Source organism: Lynx rufus, unplaced genomic scaffold (genome assembly GCF_022079265.1).
Source record: "Lynx rufus isolate CCGP_SWC_20201006 ecotype Redwood Valley unplaced genomic scaffold, mLynRuf1.p SCAF_17, whole genome shotgun sequence".
Taxonomy (NCBI): Eukaryota; Metazoa; Chordata; class Mammalia; order Carnivora; family Felidae; genus Lynx; species Lynx rufus.
This window is the reverse complement of record NW_025814831.1, coordinates 1,733,835-1,759,789: the sequence shown is the minus strand read 5'-3', so window position 1 is coordinate 1,759,789 and position 25,955 is coordinate 1,733,835. Positions and strand designations below refer to the sequence as shown.

The 25,955-nt window shown below is 63.0% G+C and overlaps 1 protein-coding gene across 4 annotated transcripts in view; it reads left to right on the top strand.

The window, feature by feature from the left end:
- The window catches only part of PACS2 (phosphofurin acidic cluster sorting protein 2), a 55,119-nt gene that overhangs the window by 15,292 nt on the left and 13,872 nt on the right, over positions 1–25,955 (top strand). For 3 of the 4 annotated variants that reach the window (XM_047079943.1, XM_047079942.1, XM_047079945.1), the window contains exons 2-9: positions 13,764–13,851; positions 16,118–16,207; positions 17,252–17,377; positions 18,525–18,687; positions 20,477–20,550; positions 20,739–20,819; positions 21,919–21,978; positions 24,364–24,521. In XM_047079943.1, the coding sequence (XP_046935899.1) occupies positions 13,764–13,851; positions 16,118–16,207; positions 17,252–17,377; positions 18,525–18,687; positions 20,477–20,550; positions 20,739–20,819; positions 21,919–21,978; positions 24,364–24,521 (840 nt within the window). The remainder of the gene's footprint in view (positions 1–13,763; positions 13,852–16,117; positions 16,208–17,251; positions 17,378–18,524; positions 18,688–20,476; positions 20,551–20,738; positions 20,820–21,918; positions 21,979–24,363; positions 24,522–25,955) is intronic. The other variant, XM_047079944.1, reaches the window with a different exon arrangement.

Below are 25,955 nucleotides of genomic sequence, written 5' to 3'. Positions count from 1 at the left end.
CAGGCGGGTCAGCTCCTGAAGACAAAGGGCCCCTTGGTCTTCCCTCCTGCCAAACGCAGAGTCAGCGCGTTTGGGACCCCGGAGGTGCGCCCCACGCGTGGCCGCGGTTTCAACCGTTCCCCCGGTGCCTGGAGGAAAACAGTAGAAGTCGGCCTCTGCTCAGAGGGCCAGCCCCGGTGCTGCTTGTTTTGCAGAAACCCATAAAGTGATCTCGTCCCTGCAGGCGCCGGCTGCCATCCAGAGGGCTGGGCCTGGCGGGGTCCCTGCTCGGCCGCCCTGGAGCAGTGTGCAGGCCCTCAGAAGGTTGAGCAGAGTTACCACGTGGCCCAGCAAACCGATCTTTCCTGAGAGGGGCAGGGACTCCAGCCGAAGCCCGCCCAGCAGTCCGTCACGGGCATCAGCCGCCACCTGGGGCAGGGTGGTGGTCCCCCCGACGGTGCTTGGAGGGCAGTGCTGTCTCATGCTTGGTCACAAGCCAGCGCCACTCACCTCACTCACCTCGTCCCTGGCATCTCATGTCCCCCGTCATCCCGGGCCGCAGGACACCACGGTCACGCGGCCTCCCTTGCGGCGTGTCACTAGGATTGTCCTGTTACGGCCGGCCACAGTTGTTGACCCCTTCCTGTGCCTGGTTTGTAAGTTCACCCTTATCCCGGCTGTGTGTGGAGAGGAGAAGCATGTGCGTCTGGGGGTCAGGACTGCCCGAGGATTCAGGGGGTCTCAGAGCGCGCCCCCCTCGGATAAGGGGGGACTCCTCCGAATGTTCACGGCACCACTCACAGTTGCCAGAAGGCGTGGACGACCCGCGCATCCATCAGTGGATGGTGCACAAACAAGACGTGCAGAGAGGGTTATCCTGCCCACGGAGGAACGTGGATGCAGCACGGACGAGTCTGGAAAAGGCTCTCGGTGGAGAACCAGGCGCTGCGGCCGCCCGTTGTGTGGTTCCCTTTCTGTGAACCGTCCCAGCAGGGGGACCCTCAGGGGAGAGCAGACTGCTGGCCGCCAGGGGCTGGGGGAGGCCATGGGGGTGACGGCCGAGGGGCAGGGCTTTCTCTGCAGGCTGACGAGAATGTTCTGGAATTGGAGGCGGCGGCTGCTCAATGCTCTGCACGTACTAAGTGCCACCGACTCAAACACTTTAAAACGGTGATTCTGAGAGTGATTCCAAGACACGGGGCTCGGGTGGTCGTAGATTCGAGACCAGCAGCAGGTGAGCCCGTGTGACGCGTGGTCTGCCTGGACCCCGGCTGCCAGCGGGGGTGGGGGAGCCAGGCTCACGGCTCAGGAGCGGTGGCGGGCGGTGGGCTGCGGCGTGTGGCAGACGGGTGGGTGTGTGGACATCTCGGGGGACAGCCCGCCACTCCTGGGGGCCACTCGCTGGGGGCTGAGGGTCTTCTGCCCTGACTCATTTCACAAATCCGAGGTGCACACGGGAGGTGTCCCTCGCGGTGGGGGGTGAGAAGTACGAACTGCTGTGCCCTCGGGGCTCCGGGCAGCAAGGGGTGAGCAGAGCCCCGGAAGGTTCTGGAGCCTGAGGTCATTGGGGTCGTAGGTCTGCACTTCTGTGGGTCGCCTCTTCGTGGCCATCGCCCCCGTTCTGTGGATTGTTTGTCTCTTTGTTGTGCTTCTGTGAGAGGCTTTGTTCCCGGGACTTTGGCCCTTTGTCTGGTAGCAGCTGTCTTCCCGCATCTGTGGTCCATCTCTGACCTCTCTGTGCTGGCGTCCGCATTTCCCATCTCAGGAAGAGCTGGGGTCTTGCGCCTTCCTCCGCGCGGCTTGGTGTCCCTGGCTCTCGTCTTCCTGGGCGAGGACCTGCCTGTGTGCGCGGGGTGCTGTTCCGGTTCCTGGGGCCAGTCCGGACGGTGGGAAGCGAACGTTTCCCAGCCCCGAGGGCCCTCGGTGAGGGGAGAAGAGGCAGTGACACAGCGGCAGGGCCCTGGTCGCCGCCCGGGGAGGCGGGTGGGGGTGGCGGGGGTCACAACGCGGCTGAGCGCGGGCCGGCTCGGATCCTGGGCCGGCAGTGCAGGAAGTCTCGGTCGACGCTGCCCGTCGGGCCTGCCCAGAGGCCAGACGGGGGCAGGCACCAGGCTCTGGCAGCGAGGCATCTCCATACCAGCGGGCACCAGCAGGACCGCACGGGGCCACGGGGCAGATGCAGAGGAGGACAGAACAGAGGGCATCCAGGAGATGGAGAGAGGCAGGGGCAGGAGGCCTGGGCTTCACCCCTGGGTGGTCTGGAGGACACAGGCCACACATTGGAGAGAGGCTGCATTTTGGGAACTTCCCATCTTAGCGGGAAGGGTACAGAAGACCAGAGTGGGCACAGGTGCTGGTGTGCCCCCTCCTGAGGCCTGGCAGAGCCAAGGAGGGCTGGAGCCTCGGGAGGAGCCCTGGGAGGAGGACCAGGGCCACCGGGTCAACCAGTAGTGGGAGGGTGGAGCCGAGGCACAGACGCCCAGGGCAGAGGCTGGAGCCTGGTGGCCTCCTGGTCCCTGCTCTAGATTCTAGCAGCCACCGGCCTCCAGGCCCAGCAGAGCAAGGGAGAGTGGGTGGGCGGGGGGCAGAACTCAACAGTGGCACACGCCTGCATCTGTGAAATGGGGATGGGAGGGTCTGGTGAAAGAACATTCCAGAACATTCCGCCGTGGCTGCCGGAACTCCATGGCAGACGCAGAAGGCTCAGCACGAGGGGCCAGACGAAGCTGAGAAGAACTGGAGACTGGAGCTGAAACAGGTGGAAACAGACAAAAAAGAAACTGGAGGCCCCTTGCAGGAGCCCCGGTACCCCAGGAGCAGGCACAGCCTGTGGAGAAGACGGGGGTCTTGGCGCTCCTCCCGGCAGGATCCGTCATCTGGGCCCCTCCCCCGGCCATGCAGGCGCCGAGCTGCGGGCAGGGCCCAGGTGGGGACGCGGCCCCTGACATGTTGGCCCCTCCGCTCTGAGGGGTCAGTGTGTTCTCCACGCACTTTCTGCCCAGAGTCTGCAGCCAGTGAGTGAGCGGGTGAGCGAGCGAGCGAGCGAGTGTGGCACATGGGTGTCCCCACTCTCTGGACGGGCCTGGGGGTCACGTGGCGTTGTGGAGCCCTGTTTGTGGGAGAACCCTGCTGGCGAAAGTTTTTGACCGAACGTTAAAAACCAGAACCCCGTGCCCTGTTGGGGGAACGTAATTGGTGTAGCCTGGGGGCCACAGGGGGGGTGCTGAGCACAGAGCCCCCAGCAGCCGCGCTCCCGGCGGGGTGTCCTGAAGGAACTGGAAACAGCATGATGATGCACAGTAGCTGGGCCACGGAAGCGGCCCGTGTCCATCACGGGGTGAGTGAATAAACAAGCCTTAGAGACAGAGGAGATTCTGGCCCTGCTCACACGTGGGTGAGCTGCGAGGACACTGCACTGAGGGACAAGCCAGTCCTAGAGGACACAGATTCCACTCCTGCGAGGTCCCTAGAGGAGTCGGGTCCATACGGACACAGAGCAGGACAGAGGGGGGTGGTGGTGAGCGTTGAACGGGAACAGAGTTTCAGGTTGAGGACGATGGAAAGTTCTAGAGACGGACGGTGGTGATGGACGCGTGACAGTGAGAACGTGCTTAATGCCTCCCAACTGCACAATTAAAAATGGTAAATTTTATGTTACGTATGTTTTACTTCAATAAAGGGAACTGGACATTGCCAAACTGTCCCCCAAAATAATGCTGTAGCGATTAACGCTCACAGAGGGAGGGGTCGGGACTTGAAACCGTGGTGCCGACCAGCTCTGACCCTCAGTGTCCGGATGGACTCAGCTGGAGACCCAGAAGGGAGCCCACGAGACACGTGACAGGTCTGCCTGCAGACTGAGGTGTGGTCCCCAAAGCCCCAGATCAACCAGACCCCCCACAGGTGGGGACTGACCTTCCTCTGTCCCTTGACCTCCTGGAGCCCGAGGGACCCCCGTGGTGCCCCACTCAGACCCCACCTTTGGAGAACTGTCCCCACGCAGCTCCTTGTGAGTAATTTGGTTAGTGGCACACACACCTCCTAGGCCACTGCATCTGCACGGGCTCCCGTCTCTGGTTTGTGTCACACGTGAGGATGTGTGTGTGTGTGTGGGGGGGGGGTCCCTCTTCCCTGTGCTGCTCCCAGCTTTGTCTCCCCCCCTCGGGGCTTTTCCTCCAGCTTGGAATTGAGGTCCTGGGGGGCGGGGGTGCAGGTGCTGGCCCAGCAATGGGGAGCAGTGGGGCCAGCGCGTGGGTCCCAAAGGTCAGGACTGGGGGAGGGGCGGGCGGGCGTCCTCCCAGCCACCACAAGACGCTCTCCGGTGGAGGTGGAAAGGCCTTGCAGGCCTCGCATGTATAAAATTTCTGCAAAATCAGGTTTCTGTGAAGTTTCTGTAATTTCACTTATTCTGCAACTCACTGAAACCAGGGGGCCTCAGGATATTGTCCCCTACCTCGTGTCACCGCCCTGAGGGAACGGTGTTGGCCCCTGTCACCTGCCCTCCCCAGGGCACCTTCCCTGACCCCAGGGCAGAGCGCCTGACCCTGCCCCCCCCGGCCATGCGTGTTCTGGCCTGTGGGGCCATGTTGAGAGGCCCCTGCACCCCACTCTCGCTTTCACGGGGTGCTCTGCTCCCCGCCCTGGCCTCCCTGCCAGCCTTCTGTCCCCGGGTCCCATGGCTCAGTTCACACTCACCTGGATCCCGCACTTGACTTGGTCCCCGCCCTCCAGGTCCTGTGCCCTTGCCAGTACAGGTCACCTCGAGTGGTCGTGGCCCACCCACCCCCCCCCCGAGTCCCCTCTCCTGTGCAACCATCTTGCTTCCACCCTTGCCCCCAACTGCTGTCCCCTCTCACCTGCCGGTACCTTCCTCTTCCAGACGCTGGCCCTCACGACCCAGGTGTCCATCCTCCGCCCGGCGCCCAGGCCGGCCCTTCTGTTCGTGGCCTGGGCGTGGGGGGGCTCCCTGCGGCAGCCAGGAGGCCTGCCCTCCTTCCAGGGGCTCCGTCCTGTTGACCCCCTGACCCCCCACGAAGACCACTGACCGTAGAACACCCAGAAGCCGTAGCGCCCGGAGCTGGTGCAGAGACAGAGGCCCGGGGACAGGGGGCCCGGCGCCTGCTCCGGCCCGATTACAGCCCGGCCCAGGCGTCCAGTTGTCCTGGGTCAGGGGAGCCTCTGCCGACTGCCTTGGCTGGCTGCCCTGTGGGTGGGCTCTTCCCTCACGGCGGGAACCAGAGACCCTGAGGAGCGAAGTGTGGTTCAGGGCCTCGTACGCAGAGACACGGACTCCCCCTTGCCAGGAGCACGGGCGTCTCACGTTAACCGCCCCCCCCCCCCCCGCACACACACACCTAGGATGACCTTACCCGGGGCCAGGCCGGCTGCCTTGGAGAGAGAGGAGGAAACCGTTGTTGGGCGCACACCCACGCTTGAACAAACGCAAGGAGGTCCCCGGGAGGTCCACTTGCATGAGGGAGGCCCCAGGGCCGGGCTGGAGCCGGGGAGGGGGCCGGGGATGGCTGGTGGGCCCCAGCGGCACGTCCGTGGTGGGGTCGCAGGAAACAGGGGCTGCCCTCCCCAACCCCTCGCGGAGGTGGTGCGCGTGGGATGGTGGAGTCCAGAACCCCGTGTTGCTGCCCCCACGCCAGCGTCGCTCCCGAGCACTGACACCCCCACTCGGAGTGCAGATGTTGGGGACCTAGTGAGTGTCCCGTCACGGGCATGTGGAGAACAGCGAGACAGACAGAAAAATGGAGGTCGCAAAGAGCCAGCGTCATGAGATAGAAACAATGGTGACTTCACGAAGCCGGAGGCCCACTGCGGGGAAAGGCCGAGAACGTGGCCAGCCTTTGGCAAAAGGGGGGAAGAGTCGGAGAACGCGCATACAGACGTGGTGGGGAGGAGCTGGCAGGGAAACGTCAGGAGCGCGGCAGACAACGCCGATTAATACGAAACCTGAGAGGGCAGTTGGTGAGACTATGACTGAGAAACTGACTTCGTGAAAGAGAAAACGTGAATTAACTACAATTTAGTCAAGTTGCGTTAAAACCTCCTGTTCCCTAAACAGCATCGGATGGTTTTATTGGTGAATTTCACCAACTCAAGAAGTAAGTCCTGTCTCCTACAAAGTGCTGCAGAGACTGGAAAGGCGTCCACTTTATAAGGGCAGTAGGACCCTGAAGACAGGAGTTCTGTAATGTTGATTGGTCCAAGATCAGCGTCCAGGGTCCGTGTCGAAATGCCTGCAGTAACAGCTGGAAAATAAAAGCAGCGTTAGTCACGAGAACAAGGGGTGTCTGTCTAGGAATCAAGTGGACGCGGGCCTTGAAGGCACGTGGCACTTGCCCCAGGACAGGAAGCACCTGGGTGAGGGGTGCACAGACTCCTCTGCCCAGACAGAAGTCAGCACACGAGGACCCAGGCAGGGAAAGACCCCTGCGAGCTAAGCCTGCAGTTTATGTGGAACAGACCGGTGGCTTCAGGCAAGAGTGAAGGGTGTCCGCGTTGGCGGCATACCTTCCTTCCTCAGCAGACGGGTGTTTGTTTAAATAGGCTGTACTAATTAATACTGTGAATTTGGCGCAAGTACAGACGGATGAGCACAGAATCACCCTTGGGACCACGGCAGGCTTCGGAGAGGGCCCGGGCGTCCGTAAGGACAGGACGAGCCCTCGAACTAGGGGACCACCGGCTCTGCACACACAGCACGGCCCGGGGCGCCCGAATGCCCTGGGCGTCAAAGCAGGAGGAGCGGTTGGGAGGAGGGGGCCGGGCTCAAAGAACAGAGCGCGCGAGTGTGCCCCGAGGCCTGAACCGGGAGACACGTTTATTAGGTAAGCACGCGGGAAACACCTTCACGTGACCGCCTGCGGCCAGGAGATGGTATCTGCCGTGAATGCCTCCAGAGTAGATGAGTCCTGGGCGGTAAGAAGACACCGCACGAGAGGGATGGGCGGAGGGCACGGACGGGCTGCAGGCCGTGCTCGTGGCCATGGGCACCTCCCGGCAGCAAGCGCAAGGGGGAAACACAGACCCAGACGGAAAGATTGCTGCTTCGGGGTGTTGGTGAGCGTCCCGAGCCGCACTGCCTCCCCCTCGAATCACACGTCGAATCCCTAACTCCAGAAGCACCTCGGGGGCGAGTGTGGTCGGAGCCTTGCAGAGGTGGTAAGTTGAGACGGTGAGACCGTTCGTCAGGACGTTTGGGAAACACGAGGCCGTTAGGCGGGTCCTAGCGCAGCACAGCCACGGACACGTGTGCAAAGGGAGGGGGCGTGAGGGCCACCGCCCGCGAGCCGAGGACAGAGGCCTGGGACGGACCCTTGTCCCAGGTGCGGTCCTGCCGGCGTCCTGGTCTTAGACTTCCTGCCTCTGGAAGCCGCCTGGGTCCTGGTGGCCGTCCCGGGCCCCCGAGTGTGTGTGCGGGTCAGCACCCCCCTGGGCCAGTAGGATGCACGTTAGTCCCGTAACCTGGGAGCCCTGGGCAGAGCCCGGACCGGGCAGAGCCCGGACCACGCAGCCCCCTGCATGTGGCTGCCCCTCGGAGCACGTGTGGACCAGAGCGTGTTGTGTGTCTGCAGGCCCCCAGAGAGGGTGGACAGGCCACGTACTCGCGTGGTACGGGAGCGCGCGTTTATCAGGTGGTCCAGCGCTGCCGCAGTCCGAGAGAAACCAGGTGTGGGGTGGAGAGGACACGTCACAGACACGTAGGCCGTGTGACGTGCGCCGTGCCACCTCAGAAACCATGCCCTGCCACGTGTGTGTGTGTGTGTGTGTGGTGACAACAGTGTGCCTGGCAGTCTGGCACCATCGGGGAACCAGAAACTGAGCCTCCCCACCCCCACCCCCCAACCTGGGGTAGCCCCGCAGGTGTCTGTGGTCCAGGGACGGCACGTCGCGTCCATGTCTGGGTCAGGGTGGCTGCCTGGGCCCGGACACCGCGGCCTGGAGAAGGAACGAGCAAGGGGGGAGCCACACGTCATCCCTGCTCAGGTTCCACCACCTGGCTGTTCAGGGGCCTCACCCGGCTGCCTGCCAGGCAGGACTGTGGCCTCTGGGGGGAAAGGGTGGGGGGGGCCAGTTGGGGCACGGCTGGCCGACTCCTGGAAGGAGACCCCCCCCATGGTGGCTCCCACAAAGGGGAAGGAGGGCGGGGCGGGGAGGCACACGGCGGGCACACGGCGGGTGTCTGTGGTTCTGGCCGCGATCTCTTTAAAAAGATCTGAAGTCAACGCAGAGGGGTTATTGATTTCCGGCGTGGGATGGGTGGGTGTTAGTGATGTCACTGCGGTGCTTCTGGAAGCCCCACGCTTCTGTGTCTCAGAAAGCCAGACAGCGCTCCTCCGGGGTTGGCTGTGCAGTGGGCTTTCCAGTCCCGAGCAGACGCCATCCCAGAGGGAGGAGAGGGCAGGCGGGGGGCCGGTGTCCCTCGGATGGGATGCCGGGTTTTCGCCCGTTGGGGGCACGGTGGGCGTACTGACAGCGCGGCCTCCTTTTCTGTTACTGCTGAGGCTGCTACGTTGCAGGGCGTCTGACACAGTAACAGCCCCAGCTTAGTGATGAATCATCGTTGGTGGGGTGTTTTCAGCGGATTTGCTCATGATTTCCTTGCGGGCCTGGTGTTATGCAATGAATCTCGTCCTTGGCTATAATCTATAACCCAGCCCTCGGGCCTTTCTCTCCGAACCCATCTTGTATAAAAACAAGTAATGTTTCTTCCATCTGGCTCAGTGTCTGTATGCAAATGACTCCTCGTATGCTTTTCGTGTTGCTTGCACAAGTCGCATCAGCTCAAACGTATCTTAGGATTTAAAAAAAAAGAGAGAAAGAAAAAAGAGGGAAATCCAAACGGCTTGTGATTGTCCTGCCCATCCGGAAGGCGTAACTCTGGAAGCAAGCCGGTCAGCGGCAGTGTGGACGGACCCTCCGCCCGGCCACGAGTCGCCTGCAGAGGCTTCGAGAAGAGACACCCTTCCCTTCCCACAGAAAGCCCGAGGCTCTGTTCGTGGCCTCTCGAGGGGTCCCTGTGACGAGGACACGTCAGAGTGGGTGCCACTGTACTCCCCAGACACAGTCGTCTCCGTCCCAGCTGTGGAAAGCAGATGCTGGGCGCACCCCGGCCCCTGCCCAGTCTAACCAGTTGTCTAGAAACAGGCGTCGTGAAAAGCCCCGAGGAGCTCGAGACCCAAAGAGGGGCCGTGTGGGCATTTCAGATAACTCGTTCGTTCGCAGCAGGACCCAGATAAGGCCTCCCTTGGGTCTTGCGGCATCTTTTGATTTTTGAAAACGTACTGTTCACAACTTACAGTGAAGCTCAGCCTGCCGCCGTGTTTGTCCACGGCTTTGAGGTCCCTGTTACCCCCTCAACCGGGCTCAGGACACTGGACAGTCCACCCAGAACCACCCCTGCAGCAGGGGTGGGGCAGGGACCTTGTTGGTTTTCATTTCCATCTTTCCGTGGGCTGCTTTACTGTCTGTATGTCTTTTTTGCTGAAGCATCTGCAAATCTTTTGCCTGTTTTTTAATTGGATTCTTTATTTTCCTACTGTTGAGTTTTGAGGGTTCTTTATATATTGTGGATTAAACCCTTGGTCAGATATGCAATGTGCAAGTATTTTCTGCCAGTCCTAGCCCCTTGCCATTTTTCACAAAATTTTGGTGAAGTCTAGCACAGTGCACTTCCTGTGTCTGTCCTGTACCTCCCTGCCTCTGCCCTGCGAGCAGCGTGCAAGTCCCTGCGGATCTGGACAGCCCTCACCTTCCTCGGTTCTCCTCTTCAGAGTCCTTTTTTTTTTTTTTGTAACGTTTGTTTATTTTTGAGAAAGAGAGAGAGAGAGAGAGGGAGGGAGAGGGAGACACAGAATCCGAAGCAGACTCCAGGTTCTGAGCTGCCAGCACAGAGCCGGACCCAGGGCTCAAAGTCAAGAACCTCAAGATCATGACCCGAGCCGAAGTTGGATACCCAACCGACGGAGCCACCCAGGAGCCCCTAGAGTCCTTTTGATTCCCCCAGTTCCTTTGCCCTTCTGCGTGAACTTAAAAGCCAGCTTACTGGTAGCTACCAAAGAGTGGTGCTGGGATTTCAGGGGTGCTAAGCCTGCAGGTCTAGTCTGGGGAACACTGATGCCCCATGCAGTGGCTCAGGTCCACTTGCTGAACCCTTGGCTGGCCCCTTTCATTAGCTGGCACGTCCCACACTGGTCTTGTTACGTTCGGGTGTTTCCTTTTTGTTTTTGGAGTTCCTACAAATGGCAGTTTTAGGAAACTGACTTTCAGTTGTTCATTGCCAATATGTAGAAATGGGACTATTTATCTGTTGAACTTGTATCATATGATCTTGCTAGTGAGCTCATTAGTTCGGGGGCTTCCACATTTTCCCACATTCCTTGGGCTATTCTGCATAAACTATTGTGTTATGCAAACAAGAGCTGTGTTTTTCCTTTTCTTGCCTTATTGCATAGGCAGGCCTTCAGCTCTGTGCTGTGCTGCAGGGGACAGCCTACCCCCGGTGAGGGGGAGGCCTGCCTCTCTGTCTCAGGTGCTGGCCCGTCCTGCCGCCAGCACGACATTGGCCACTCAGCATGTTCCCGTCTGCCCCTAGTTCGCCAAGAGTTTTGATCACAAATGGGATTGAATTTTGTCAATTTTTAAAATTCAGTTGAGGAGATTTTATGGTTTTTCTTATTTAGCCTGTTGACGGGGTTAATTACACTGATTGGTTATAAATGTTGATAAGCCTTGCCTTCCTGGAACAGACCCAAGTAGTCGTGACATGTTATACTCATTTCTTTCCATACATGATGAGTTCAGCGTGCTAATATTTTGTTGAAGATCTTTAGGTCTGTGTTCATAAAGGAATAATGGTTTATAGGTTTCTTTTTTTGTATGTTTTTGTCTGGTGTTGGTATCAGGGTAATTGCTGACCTCATAAAATGAGTTGAGAAGTATTCCTTCCTCTTCTCTTTTCCGGAAGATACTACATGCAGTTGGTGTTGTTTCATCTTTTGGTGTCTGGTTAAATCCACCTGGAGTTTTCTTTTTCAGGAGGTGTTTTGCTCTCCAGTTTCTCTAATGGATTAGGCTGTTGGGATGATCTGTTCATGGTCCGCGGCAGTTTGTAGGTTTGGGGTCGCGTCGCACACTGTTACGTATCGTCACGTCGTGTGCAAGCCCCCAGACTTCCCGCTGTCCACCGGGGTCCTTGTCCCTGACACCCTGTGACCTTCTTTCATTTCTGGTATTGGTGGTTCTGTCCTCTTTTTTCTTTGTTAGGCTAGGGGCTTTATCAGTTCCGTTGCTCTTCCCAAAGAACCAGCTTTTCGTTTTGTTTTATCCTTTACTCTATATTTTATTTCCGTATTGTTTTTCTATCTTCGATTTCTTGTTACTGCTTTTGTCTCCTTACTTCCTTGCCTGCTCGCTCTGGGTTCCGTTGGCTCCTTTCCCAAGATCTTGAGGTGGAGCCCAGCCTGGGCACTTGAGGCCTTTCTCACTGCCCAGTGTGAGTGAGCACAGGAGTGGCTGTAGCTGCCTCCCAGGGGTCTCCGCTCCCATCTCACTCACGACCCCCACAAGGTACTTCTGGTCTCCTCTGAGCTTTCCTCCTGGGTCCGAGCGCTGCCTGCTGTCCCCAGTGGTTGGCGTTTCCAGCCACCTGTCTACTGTTGATTTCTTTTTGTCTGTTGGGTTTTTTGTTTTGGTTTTAAGTAGACTCCACGGCCAACGTGGGGCTCGAACTCACCACCTTGAGATCAAGAGTCTCGTGCTCCACCGACCAAGGTGGCCAGGTGCCCCTTTACTATTGATTTCTAGCGGAGTCTGTTGGTCAGAGAACACACTTTACGTGACTTCTGTTCTTTAAGATGAAGCAATGCCAGTTGTACGCGACATCTTGGCAGTCTGTTTCCTGCAGACTCAGAGCTGCCGGCCGGGCAGAGCAGGCTGGGCTTCCCCAGGGCGCACGCGCGTCCGGGGCCGTCAGGGACACATCGCAGCCGGGAGCCCTCCTGCTGCCGAGTCACCTGCCTCGCTGCCGGGGGAGGCCCTCACGTCTGTCTCCTGGCCCCTGTGGGCTCAGTGGAGTGCAGTGCCATCACCATCATCCGCCACGTGGCCCTGAGTGCCGCCTTGTGACGGGCTGGCGTTCGGCCCGGGATGGGAGTGGGTGGCGTGTGCCGGTCTTAGCTTATCAGAGACGTGACTGCCGTTGAGAGGAGAGTTTACCGTCCTTCACCAGCCCCTGGAAACAGGAGGCAGCAGGTCCTGGGGGCTGGCCCTGGGTGCTTAGGGTAGAGGGACATTAGGTTGCTGTTGAGGGTTGGTTAAGGAGGGGTTCGGAGTATGGGCTGTGGATTCAGGGGCGATGGAAGCAGTTCTGGCCAGGAGTTGGCCCCGTAATTAAAGGATGTCAGCTAGGTAAATACAGAATCTAATGAGACACACAACAGCAGGGTCCTTCTTCATTTCATGCCCACAGTGGCAGTGGGGTCTCAGCTCCATGTCCAGGACCATGGAGTGCTCTCTGCCCCGTGGGTGGTTGGCAAGTGCTCAGGGAGCCCACGGAACTTTCCAAGGCCACACCGTTGACCACATGCAGGCCTATATCCAGACCTGAACCCACCTGCCTCGCACGGTCGCTGCCTGCTGTCCAGATGTAGAAATGCGAGCAGGAAGAGTGTCCGAAGTCAGCAGATGGCCGCACCGTCGTCCTGGCCACGGCCGCACCTGTCCTGCCTCTTGGGGTTAGACGCACGCTTCGGGGACTGAGTGACGACTCAGCTGGGCACCGACAGAGTGCCTTTCCCAAATAGGGCCCGTGGGGTTCCGGCACAGGTGTCTGGGACTCGGCCCGGCTCCCTGAGCTGTGTGGCCGTCTGCGGCAGCCCTGGCTGGTGGCGCTCCTGGGTGTGGTGCTGTCGCGTCAGCAGCCCACTGGCCTCCGGGCGGGAAACCGGGGCCGGGGCTTCAGGGAGCTGTGGAGAGAGGTCCCGCTGAGTTCCGTGATGCCCACCCCACCCCCGCCCCCGCCCCCGCCCCCGCCCCCGCCCCTCCCCGCAGCCCCGCTCCCCTGCCTGGACCCCCTGGTGGGGTGGTTCTGGGCAGGCCCCAATGCCTCCCGGGAGGAAAGGCTGCGTGGACGGGGTCCTGTAATGTCAGGTGGGCGAGGCACACGCCGCAGCAACAGCAGAAGAAAGGGACCCCACTGACGGCGGGGCACAGTGCGGGCGTGCCCCCAGGCCACCCGGGCCCCGCCCTCGCCCCCTCCCTCGCCCCCTCCCCCCTTCCCAGTCCCCTGCTCTGGGGGTGGGAGGGTGAGTGGGGGAAGGGAGGGTTCCGGAAGCTCAGGGAAGCTCAGGGCAGAGGCCGGCAGGAGGCCTGGGGCGAGGGCGGGGTCGAGACGAGGGGGCGGGGCCGGGTGGGCGGGGCCTGCGGAGGCTGGAAGCTGGGACTGCAGGTGGGCGGCCGGTACCTGGTGGCGGGGGGGGGGCGGGGGGGGGGCTTCCCTGGTCTGCGCGCCCTTCCCGGGCTGCCCTGCCCCCAGACGTGCATCGAGCGCCCCACAAGCAGGAGACCCGCCCCCTGCGACCCTCCGGAGCAAGGGGATGCCCAGTGGCACCCTCCGCCTGCAGGGAGCCTTGAGGGTGGCCCTGGGCCTACCTGAGGTCCCTGGGGAGATGCGAGGGCCACATCTGGGGCTGGAGCTGCCCAGGGCAGGCCTTCCTAGGGCTCCGGGGGCTGTGGGAGGGCGCTGGCCCTGCTGAGCAGCCCTTTGGCCCCTGCAGGTTGTGCAGCCTGACCTTGAAGAAGCTGGTGGTGTTCACGGAGCTGGAGAAGGAGCTGGTCTCGGTGGTGATTGCCGTCAAGATGCAGGTGAGGGCAGTCCACCCAGGGTGCCTGTGCCGTCCTGGAGATGGGCGCACGGCCACACGGCCAGTTCTCTGCCCTGGGTGCTTGACCTGGAGGAGGGTCCTGGCACTCTGGCACGGTTGGACCCCACACAACCAGGGTGCAGTCCTGTCCGCGTGAAGGGCTAGCGGCTGGGGAGTGTGGAGGGACGCGAGCGTGTGTGTGCAGGTCACTTGCACAAGGGCCTTCCCAGAACAGAATTGTGCCACACACACCCTCGCATGCGCGCCCAGTGCCCGCTGGCCCTTCTCTGCCAACCTCTGACCCGGGGCTGGTCTAGCTGTGCCCGCCTCTCGTCCTCAGGCCCCTCTCTGTCCCTCTGATCCTCACGGGATCTTGCCTTGAAACAAATCACTTTTCCAGGAGGACCTGACCCGGGCCCCCACCCTGGGGGTCAGCGGCCCTCAGCACTGCCTTCACCCAGCCGCCAGCCGCCCTGAAGGAGGTGCCGTGTGTGCTTCCTTGACCCCTTCAGGGACACCAGTTCCTCGTCCACTCCCGAGTCAGGAGGGCTCTCAGCCCCCTGCTGCTCATATGGTGCCTCCCGTGGCCCTTTGCGGACGTGTCCCCCCTACGGATGGGGTCCGCCCTGTAGGCACCTCCCTCCCCCAGTGGCCGTGCTCACAGGCAGCTGCGTGTGCTGGCTCCTCCTTCGAGTGGCCCCCTCAGCTGTGCCTGTCCTGTTAGGGCCCCAGACCGTCAGACGCCCCACGGGACGGAGTGCCTGCTGCACCCCCGTCCCAGGCTGCCAGAGCCCACATTCACGGACCCCGTGAGCTCAGGCGACAGGGGTGCTGGTCCGCGTGCTCCATAGCTCCGTGTGGGCTGGGAACGGCCAATGCCATGTGGTCCACAGGCCGTCCACCCGGACCCACAGCTCTGCCCAGGACCCCTCCCTCTCCGTCACTCCCGTCAGCTCACACGTCTGTTGTTTTTGTCCTGGACCCACACCCGCTGCTGCCCTCAGCTGCTTCTCTGCACCCTCGTCTTGGTCAGACGCCACAGGAGCCCCTTCCCCCCGTAGCCGCAGTTCTCTTTTGTGGCTCTGAACCCACCTGCCCTTGGTGCCCTGCAGACGTGGGGCCACACCATGTCCGTCCCATGGCTTCCTGCAATCAGCATTCAGCCTCCCGGTCTGTCCATGTTGGGACAGCTGTTTAAAAAAATTTTGGCGGGGGAGGGGGGCACCTGGGTGGCTCAGTCAGTTGAGCATCTGACTTCAGCTCAGGTCATGGTCTCCTGGTTCGTGGGTTAGAGCCCCATGTCAGGCTCTGCGCTGACATTTCAGAGCCTGGAGCCTGCTTTAGATTCTGTGTCTCCCTCTCTCTCTGCTCTTCCCCTACTCGTGCTCTGTCTCTGTCTCTCTCTCAAACATAAATAAACATTTAAAAATAAATGAACTGTTAAAAAAAATTAAAGAAAACAATTTTTTTGATGTTTATTTGAGACGGGGGGGGGGGGGAAGGCACAGAATCCAAAGCAGGCTCCAGGCTCCAAGCTGTTGGCACAGAGCCCGACATGGGGCTTGAACTCACAAACCGTGAGATCACGACTCGAGCCGAAATTGCTCGCTTAACCAGCTGAGCCACCAGGCGCCCCTAGGACAGTCACTTTTAAAACGGTACTGTGAGAAACATCTTTAATGCCTTTGGGGTTTATTTTGGTAGAGAACTTGAGGTAAAGACCTGTATGTTTTGTGCAAATGACTTGTTATTTTCTTACCGCAGGTATTTAGTGATTAGTTTTTCCTAGTGACCTGAGAGCTCATTATACACTGAGTTTGTGTTTTGCGCATCTATCTGTGCATTTTCGGTTGTGCTTCTAGACTTCTCATCTGGTCCCAGTGACGGCGCTGCCGTGAGTTAATTATCACACCTTGTACCACATTTTGCTTTCTGGGGAGGCAGTCACCCCTCAGAAATGCTTGGCGTCTCACACACCTGAACAGGTGCCGTCCGTTTACCCCCTGACCCCGCTGCGGCATTTTGGTAGTCACACGAGGTGTGACAGGGACCATTCTTGGTCAGCTACAGGAGGACTTGGAGGGTCAAGGACGTGGACGTTTTTAAGGCTCTTGAGAAGTCTCCCCAACGGTGCCTTTGGGAATCCCGTGAGCTTGTGCCTTCCCCCCTCCGACCTGTGGCTTTTCATCCCGATGTTTTCGGGGAGCCGACGTGACGTCCTTAGCCAGTTTCTCTTGTGAGTGAGAAGCTGTCCTGTTGTGTCCCAGGGCTCCAAACGGATCCTGCGGTCCCACGAGATCGTGCTGCCCCCCAGTGGACAAGTGGAGACCGACCTGGCGCTGACCTTCTCCCTGCAGGTGGGCCTGTCCTCCCCTCGGGCTCAGCCAGAGCCTTAGAAGATGCGTGTGCTTTGTTAGATCGAGCTTTCCCTCCTGTTCCTGCCGCGAAGAGAACGTAGTGAGGCCTAGACTCACCCTCAAAAGGCCGTTTGGGGGGCCCCCGGCTGGATCAGTCGGTGGAGGTTGTGCGTTCGAGCCCCACGCTGGGTGTAGAGATTCCTTAGATGAAGAAAGAAAAACGTTTTAAGACTCTCTTGTTCCGGTGTTTAGAAGAGGTGGGGGGAACATATGGACCCTCAGTGCTGCAAGTTCAGACCCCCGTGAAGTATGCTGGGTTTGGTGCAACCGCGGCACGGGCCCCCCCGGCGAGAACCAGAACCCCTGCCCTGGCGCCTCCCCCCCACCGAGGGCCGGCCTGCACAGCTGCTCTCCTGCCTTCCTCTATCTCTGGGGGGTTGTCTTAAGGGGGTGCTGCTGTCCTGTTAACACACTCGCTTTAAAGATGAATACCGTGTGGGCGTCAGCTCACGTCCCATTGAAAACCTCTCCTGGTGAGTGTGTCGCAGAGGGCTGTGGTTGAGCGAGGCCGGCGAGAACCCCGCTGGCCCCTGCCTCCCGCCGGCCCCCCGGGCCTGCCTGGCTGTGCACGTGACCCTAATTCTGACGCCACCACAGGACCTTCTGGGTTATGTGTTGAGTTTTTTCGGGGGCCAGTTTTATCAGAGAGCTGTTCACCCTCGTAAGTGCACGGCTCTGCGGTCTGGACAGCCGCGTGCAGGGGTGTGGCCTCTGCTCCTCGCACGTGAGCCCTGTTGTTGCAGCCCCTGGCGTGCTCTGCACGGCAGCCTGGACCAGCACCACTCACGGGCCCACGCCCTCTGCAGTCTGCGCCGTGGGCAGCTGTGCTGGGTGGCCACCGCCCCGCTGATTGCCCAGAGACCCTGGCAGTCCGCTCACATCTGCCAGCGGCGGCTTTTACCGTGTCCCGGACTGAGGCCCACGGTGGCCCAGCGAGGAGTGGCGGCTGGCACATAGGGCAGCCGTGACTTCCCTTCTCTGCAGTACCCTCATTTCTTGAAAAGAGAAGGCAACAAGCTCCAGATTATGCTGCAGCGGAGAAAGCGGTACAAAAACCGGACCATCTTGGGCTACAAGACGCTGGCGGCGGGCTCCATCAACATGGCCGAGGTGAGCGCGTCCCCGCTCAGCCGGCTGCCCCCCGCCCCGTGCGCCCCGACCCGACGGCCTGTGTGGCTGGGCTCTGCTGTGACGGCTGCTCTTTGGCCGAGGGTAGATCCTGGCCCGGCGTGGGTCCGTCCTGCGGCCTCCCGGAAAGAGCGCCCCTGCGGGTGCCCCCACCCCAGCTGCTCCCTCTTGGGACAGCCCCGTTCCCTTCTGCCGGCACTGCCCGGGATGCTCTGGGTCAGGGGGTGACCTGAACGTCAGGAAGCTCCCTTGGAAACAAGCGCTGTTGGTCAGAATGGAACCCGACTGCCCGATGCCACTTTGTCCTGGGGGACCTGGCGTCCCAGGTGTGGCAGGTGTGGGGCTCAGGAGCCCGGGCCTCTGGGAGCTGTGGGGTGGGCCCTGGTGTCTCTTGTGTTGTGGGGCCTCCACCGTCATGGGGTGGCGGTCCGGGCTGTCCAGGCCACTTTGGTGCCCACACAGAGCTGTGCTGGTGCCCGCCTGGGGCAGGGCAGGGCAGGGCGCCACGTGTGAGTGGGTTGACCAGCCTGACCCCGTGCCCCTTGGCCCTTCTCATCTGGCCTGGGACCCCCATGCGGGGCTCGGACAGTGGCGGTACTGGGTTGAGGGACGGGTGTGGGGCGCGGGCTTTCACCCGGGCTGGCGCATGGGGTGCACGGAGGCGGTGCCCCTCTCCCTGGTCTGCTGGAAATTTCTCCCGACCGGAATGGCTCTGAGGACTCACCGGCCAGGTGGGCCAGCCTGGCGGGCGTTGGCTTTGCCGCACGAGACCCCCGGCCCACACTGCTGGCCGGCCCTCCTTGGTCCCCCACAGACACAGGCCCCTGGACTTGGGTCTCCGGGGTTGGTGGCCCACAACCACAGCCTCACACGCTGTTCGCTGCGGCCGAGCCCCTCCCCTCTCTGACAGCCTCCAGTCCCCAGTGGCAGAGCCTAGTGCCGACCCCCACCCCCCCCCCCGTTCTTGGCCAGTGGCCTCCCGCGGCCCCCACACCCGTGTCCCGTGCCTCCCCTTGTCAGGCTGCCCCACGGCTGGGTCTCTTGCCTGCCGCGTGCCGTTGCTCACGTGCACCCGGAACGTGGTGCTGCCCGGTGCGCTTTCTAGCGCCCAGCCCTGCCCCGCCCCCAGGTGATGCAGCACCCTTCCGAGGGCGGCCAGGTCCTGAGCCTCTGCAGCAGCGTCAAGGAGGCCTCCGTGAAGGTGGCCGAGATCTGGATCTTCTCCCTGTCCAGCCAGCCCATTGACCACGAGGACAGTGCCATGCAGGCTGGGCCCAAGGCCAAGTCCACAGGTGGGTCTGCCTTCCCGTCCTGCCGGGTTTGAGAAGCCGGGGCGGGGGGCTGAGAGGGTTTGTGGGTTTCCCTCTGGACTGCACCCTCACGGCAACATCGTGCCTGCTCTGGGAACCTAGGCTGGGGGTCCCATCCCCGCGCCCTATATATCCCGCGTCCCGCGTCCCGTCCCCGCGCCCCGCACCCCGTGTCCCGTGTGTCCCGGCCCCGCACCCCGCGTCCTGCATCCCGTCCCCGCACCCCGCGTCCCGTCCCCGCGCCCCGCGTCCCACGTCCCGTCCCCGCGCCCCGCACCCCGCGTCCCGCGTCCCATCCCCGCGCCCCACGTCCCGCGTCCCGCGTCCCGTCCCCGCGCCCCGCACCCCGTGTCCCGTGTGTCCCGGCCCCGCACCCCGCGTCCCGCATCCCGTCCCCGCGCCCCGCACCCCGTGTCCCGTGTGTCCCGGCCCCGCACCCCGCGTCCCACCTCCCGTCCCCGCGCCCCGCACCCCGTGTCCCGTGTGTCCCGGCCCCGCACCCCGCGTCCCGCGTCCCGTCCCCGCACCCCGCGTCCCACGTCCCGTCCCCGCGCCCCGCGTCCCGTCCCCGCGCCCCGCACCCCGTGTCCCGCGCGTCCCGTCCCCGCGCCCCGCACCCCGTGTGCCGCGCGTCCCGTCCCCGCGCCCCGCACCCCGTGTGCCGCGTCCCATCCCCGCGCCCCGCACCCCGTGTCCCGCGCGTCCCGTCCCCGCGCCCTGCACCCCGTGTCCCGCGTCCCGTCCCCGCGCCCCGCGTCCTGCGTCCCGTCCCCGCGCCCCGCGTCCTGCGTCCCGTCCCCGCGCCCCGCACCCCGCGTCCCGCGTCCCGTCCCCGCGCCCCGCAACCCGCGTCCCGTCCCCGCGCCCCGCACTCCGTGTCCCGCGCGTCCCGTCCCCGCGCCCCGCACCCCGTGTCCCGCGCGTCCCGTCCCCGCGCCCCGCACCCCGTGTCCTGTGCGTCCCGTCCCCACGCCCCGCAACCCGCGTCCCGTCCCCGCGCCCCACACCCCGTGTCCCGCGCGTCCCGTCCCCACGCCCCACACCCCGTGTCCCGCGCGTCCCGTCCCTGCGCCCCGCACCCCGTGTCCCGTGCGTCCCGTCCCCGTGCCCTATATATCCCGTGTCCCGCGTCCCGTCCCCGCGCCCCGCGTCCCGCGTCCCGTCCCCGCGCCCCGCGTCCCGTCCCCGCGCCCCGTCCCCGTGTCCCGCGCCCCGCGTCCCGTCCCCGCGCCCCGTCCCTGTGTCCCGCGCCCCGCGTCCCGTCCCCGCGCCCCACGTCCCGTCCCCGCGCCCCGTCCCCGCGTCCCGCGTCCCGTCCCCGCGCCCCGCGTCCCGCGTCCCGTCCCCGCGCCCCGCACCCCGCATCCCGCGCGTCCCGTCCCCGCGCCCCGCACCCCGCGTCCCGCGCGTCCCGTCCCCGCGCCCCGCGTCCCACAGCTGCAAGCTCAGCAGGAGGTCGCAGCGTTGGCCACGACGCCTTCCGGAGTCTGGCACAGATCCTGGCGTGGCTGTTGCCACCGTCATGGTGGGGCCGCTGTTCCCCCGAGGTGTGGGAGGGCATGGGGGGAGCCAGTCAGGCACGAGATCCAGGCTGAATTGTCTGAGGCCCGCGGGAGCCGCTGTGGGAGCCAGGAGGTGCAGCCCTGCCCCCACCTGGAAGTGCCCGTGGGGGCTGCGGGTGCCCAGGGCCCGGTCCTCTGGCTGCTGCCTCGTTGCCGGGACACCGGTCGGAATCTCAAGGCACTCCCTGTTCCGTTTGCTCGTTCCGTAGATACCTACTCTGAGGAGGAGTACGAGAGCTTCTCCTCTGAGCAGGAGGCCAGTGACGATGCCGTGCAAGGGCAGGTAAGCTGGGGCCTGGTGTGCGGGACGTGCGGCCACCCGGGAGATGTGGCCTCAGGGCTCCCCGCAGCCGCACGGCCCCCGGCAGACAGCCCTGGACCCTCCCGAGGCGCCCGCGTGCGGGAGGCACTGGGAGGGGAAGCAGAGGGGGGAGGGCGGTCCTCCCAGCCCGGGGCTCCGTGTCTCCCCAGGACTTGGACGAGGAGGACTTCGATGTGGGCAAGCCCAAGAAGCAGCGGCGATCGATAGTAAGAACGGCGTCCATGACCAGGGTCGGTGGAAACTGGTTTTACTAACACTGGGGCAGGGCGGGGGGGGGGGGGTCGGGGTTGGGGGGCCCTGGGTGGGGGGTCGGGAGGTGAGGCGCCGTCCAGGTCCCCCTGATCTGGCTCTGCTGGCTTCCCCTGAGGCCCAGGCCACGACTCCAGGAGCCGCCGGCCACTGTTCTTTATTCCCTGGCAGGGGGTCCTAGAGCTCACCCCGGGGGGGCCAGTGGCTCCTGGCCCTGGGGGGGCAGGGGAGGAGGCGGGGCTACCCCCGTCCTGCTCAGGCCACTCCAAGAGCAGAGGAACAGAGCTGGGAGGCTGTCCCCTTCCCTGAGTGAGGCCAGTCCCTCGTTTCTGTTCAGCCTCTGGGCCCGCCCAGCACAGAGGCCCTGGGGCCTGGGCAGGCCTGTAGGCGGGTGGGGGGAGCTCCAGACGGAGGTGGAGGCCCATCACAGGACACCCACCCCGGGGAGAGCTCCCAGAGCCAAGCCGCTGCTGCATGTGGGCTGAGGCCCCCCAGCACGGTGGGTGGACACGGGGTAAAAGGCCACGGGGCACAAGCCCAGACACCTCCCCACCTCCTCTGGAGGCCCCGGCTGGGGGCACGGCAGCACCTGTGTGAGCCTCTGTTTACACTGGGTGTCCGTGCAGGGGAGCGTGGCTCCCCTTGAGGGTGGCTGAGGGCGGCTGCCCCAGTCATGGCCAGAGCTCGGACTCCGAGGCCCAGCGCAGCGGTGGGCGCACAGGGAGCTTGGGGTCTCTGCGGAGCCCTCGCTGCCCCCCCTGCCCAGCCCGTGCCCACCCCTGGGTCCTACAGGAGGGAGGCGGTGCCGTGGCAAGGGGCCAGCCACAGGAGGCCGAGGGAAGAGCCATAGGGACGGCACACGCCCTCCCCGCGCCCCTCCTGGGTCTGTTACTAAGTCCGGTGCGGCTGTGGTTCTTAATGCTTGCGAAGGGTCAGCGCCGTTGGCGGGCGAGAGCCGTGCTCGCGGGAGTCCGTACAGACTGTGCGCCAGGCACCTCTCTCCTGCCGGCTGCCCCTGGCTGTGTCCTTCGCGGGGAACCCACCCCCTTCGGTTCTGATTCTGTCCCACTTGCCTTGCAGCAACAAAACTTCAAGCAGAAGGTCGTGGCCTTGCTGCGGAGGTTTAAAGTGTCAGATGAGGTGAGTGAGATCCTGTCTGCCCCCCAGGCCCACGGTGGGGTGTCCTGATGAGGCGAGGGCTCTGGGGGCACCCGGGCCACATCCTGGCTCTGCCTCTGACCGTCCTGTGGCCCCCTGGGCTCCCGTGATACCTCGGGGGTCGAGCAGCGGCTGCCTACGTGTCTCTCGAATCACAACCCAGGGGACAGACCAGGAGGGAGGCTGGACGTCATTTGGGCTGTGACCATGAGTTCTGTGTTTCCTGTTGGTTCTAAGCCGACTGTATGTTTAGAGCAGCTTCAGGTTTGCGGAGTTGAGCAGAGACTAGCTTCTGTGGGCCCCATCGCCACACACCCGCCCCCCACCACGGACGCACCGTGGCACCGGAGCTCCCTCTCTTAGCTGTTTGCCACCCCAAGTGTGTGGTGATGGGTTTGCTCACTTTTATAACCAGAAGAAAAATGCTTTGGTTTTACCTTCCGTGTGAGTAGAGGAAAGCTAGTCCACGGGTTCTGGATCTACCCGGGAGGGGTGGCAGGTAAGTGTCCCAGGTGTCACTGGCACACGTGGTCGTGACAGAACTGAGGGCGATGGCCACCCGTCCACACGTGTGAAGCTCCGGGAGGTCAGCTGCTCTCCGACGCAGGCACTGGAATCGGGTTCTCCAGATCGCTCCACAGATTCGGGAGGGTCCCTGTCAAATCCCCAGCTGCCTGTTGGTAGACCAGCTAGTCCTAAAACTTACATGGAGACGCAAGGGACCCAGAACAAACAGAATAAGCGATCGTTAGAAAGAACGAAATTGAAGCAATGATGCTTTCTAATTTCAAAACTCAGGAAGAGGTGTGGTAATCGAGACCGTATGATCAGCGAGACCGGAAGTGAATGCATTTAAATTTTTTTTAACGTTTATTTATTTTTGAGCGAGAGAAGGACAGAGCGTGAGCGGGGGAGGGGCAGAGAGAGAGAGGGAGACACAGAATCCGAAGCAGGCTCCGGGCCCCGAGCTGTCAGCACAGAGCCTGACGCGCGGCTCGAACTCACGGACCAGGAGATGGTGACCTGAGCCGAAGTCGGACGCTTAACTGACTGAGCCGCCCAGGCGCCCTGAATCCTTCTATTTGTGGTCAACTGATTTCTGGCAAGGATGCCAAGACCACCCGATGGGGGGGAGATAGGCTTTTCAGCAAATAGCGATGGTACCGCTAGATTCCAAGTGCTGAAGGGTGGAGCTGGACCCTTACCTCACACCATGTACAAACACCAACTCAAAATGGACCGAAGACCTAAATATAAGAACTTACACTGTGGAAGTCTTAGGAGAAAACAGAGGAGTGGTCTTGGCGGTAGGACACAGAAACGCGGGAGCCAAAGAGGAAACCAGGGGTCAGACCCCGTCAAAACATAAAACTCACGTGCTCCGAACAACCTTCCAGAAGATGAAATGGTGGCCGTGAGATGGAAGGGTTTTACAAATCGTAGATCCCGTAAGAGACCGGTACCCAGAAGATGGAAAACGTACAACCCCAAATACGAAGACGACACGGGTAAGAAATTAATCGTCCAGCGTAACAGCTGGCCAGAGGGTCTGACGAGACGTTTTCTCCGAAGAAGATACATAAACAGCCAGCAAACCCACGAGAAGGTGCCCGGCATCACGAGGCGTCCCGGAGGCGCAAGCGAGAACCTCACTGAGCCCCACGCGACGCCCGCCGGCAGCTGCGGCTTCGAGCGGAGCCGGGAGACGCTGGCGGGGGTGTGCAGCAGGCCCTCCTCCAGGCGATTCCACCAGTGATGGCATTCTTGGCGTTTACCTACGAGAGACCCGGGCGCGTCCACGCAGACTCAACGGTCACAGAGGCTTCGTCTACAGCGGCAAACCCCAGAACGTCCACCCCCTGGCGGTGGCTAGACCGCGGACGGGGCGGGCGGTGGCAGGGCCTCGCTGCGGGCAGACACAGCGCGCAGACGGGTCTTACCGCGCCGCGCCGAGTGGGAGGGCCGCAGAGGGCCGCTCTCCGTGTGGCTCCACCTCCTGGACGTTCCGGAAGAGGACGAGCGCGCGGGACAGAAGTCGGTTCAGTGGGTGCCTGAGGAGGAGGAGAGGGGACAGGGAGAGGCCAGGGAGGCCCTGGGGAGGGAACATCTCCCGTGTGGCTGTGGTGCTGGCCTGTGCCAGCTGCGCGCTTCTGTGTGGGAGCCTGAGTCACGGGGAGGAGTGGCCCAGCCGTGCCGGCACCCCGTGACTGGAGGCCCCCGGGGTCACCCCAGCGTCTGGCACAGCTGGGCTTCGGCACCTGCTGGACAAAGGGTGCTCGGCGGCTCTGCGTCCTTTTCCCACCTGCCCTGCCGAGGGGACCCCCACCCACCCCTCGTGCGTGCGCTCACGCGCTGACGTCATCGTAGGTCCTGGACTCAGAGCAGGACCCTGCAGAGCGTGTCCCCGAGGCGGAGGAGGACCTGGACCTTCTGTATGACACGCTGGACATGGAGAACCCCAGTGACAGCGGCCCTGACCTGGAGGACGATGACAGTGTCCTCAGCACCCCCAAACCAAAGCTCAGGTGAGCACCCCGTGGCCCCCAGGTGTGGCAGGGGGCGCAGGCTGTGGCAGGGGGGGACGGGGAGGCCGTGTTCTGGAGGGATCTCTGTGGAACCCCAGGTGAGCACTCCGTGGCCTCCTACATGTGGCAGGGGACGCAGGCTGTGGCGGGGTGGGACGGGGAGGCCGTGTTCTGGAGGGATCTCTCTGGGATGCGCTTGGGAGCATGAAGACAGGAGACCGGTTTGGAGGCCTTGCAGGGGCAGGGATGGAGGGGCAGGGGCTCTGCGTATGGAGGGTGCTCGGGGGTCTTCCTGAGGTCCCAGCCGGGCTGAGGCGAGCACCACAGGAGAGGCCCTTCTGTGCAGTGGGGAGACGGGCTGCTGGGACCGCAGGGCCTCCCTGTGCGCAGGGGAGGGGAGCGGGCATGTCCCCAAGGAGCAGGGCATCTGCCTGGCCGGGGCAGGGGAGGGCAGGAGTGCGCGTGGCCCGTCTTGGGGGCATCCCTGTGGGGTCCGGGCAGGCTGCCAAGAGGGGGCCACGTGGCAGTCCAGAGCCCCCGTGGCCGCCTGGTTTTGTTTTTCACATGGTGGTGGACGTGTGGTTGGATGGAGACGCGCACGTGGGGGGAGGGTGGGCTTTCTGTGCAGCTGCTGAGCCTCTGGTTGTCCTACTGTGGGGGCGCCTGTGGCACCTGCGGGCTCTGGTTCAGGTGTCCGCCTCTGGCCTTCACTGTGGCTCCAGGGGCCCAGCTTCTTGCCTGCTGCCCACCCACTTCCCGAGGCCCCTTGGGCTTTGCCCCTGTCCGCTGGGACAGGCCCTGCTCCTGTCGGCCGCTGGCTGACCCAGGCCACCTCCAGGTCACTGGCAGCTGGTGCTCACAGTTCTGGGAGTCTGCGGGGACGTCTCGGGCGCTGTTTCTGCCCTCACTCCCACGTTTCTCTCTCCCTGGTGGCTTTGGCACCAGACCATGTGCCCCCTGTCCGCCGTATCAGCTTGAAAGGCTTCTAAGTCTCTTCGAATCTATGAGTCCCCCCACCCTCTCCCCAGCTGTCTGCTGGGGACAAGGTACTTGGCCTGGTCTGCCTGGGGTTGCTAGATCCTGCTGACCCCACCGTCCTTGCACTGTTGAGCCTGTGTTCCTGCCAGCTGGCCGAGGAGCCTGAGGTCCCCTGGCTGGCCTGCTGGCCCTCCAACAGAACTGCTGGGTGCAGCCCGGGTGCAGGCCAGGAGGGGGCAGGGCAGGACCAGGGATGAGGTCCTGGGCCGTGGGTGTCAGGCCAGGAGGGGGGCGGGGCTCGGGGGTGAGGTCCTGGGCCGTGGGTGTCAGGCCAGGAGGGGGCGGGGCTCGGGGGTGAGGTCCTGGGCCGTGGGTGTCAGGCCAGGAGGGGGCGGGGCTCGGGGGTGAGGTCCTGGGCCGTGGGTGTCAGGCCAGGAGGGGGGCGGGGCTCGGGGG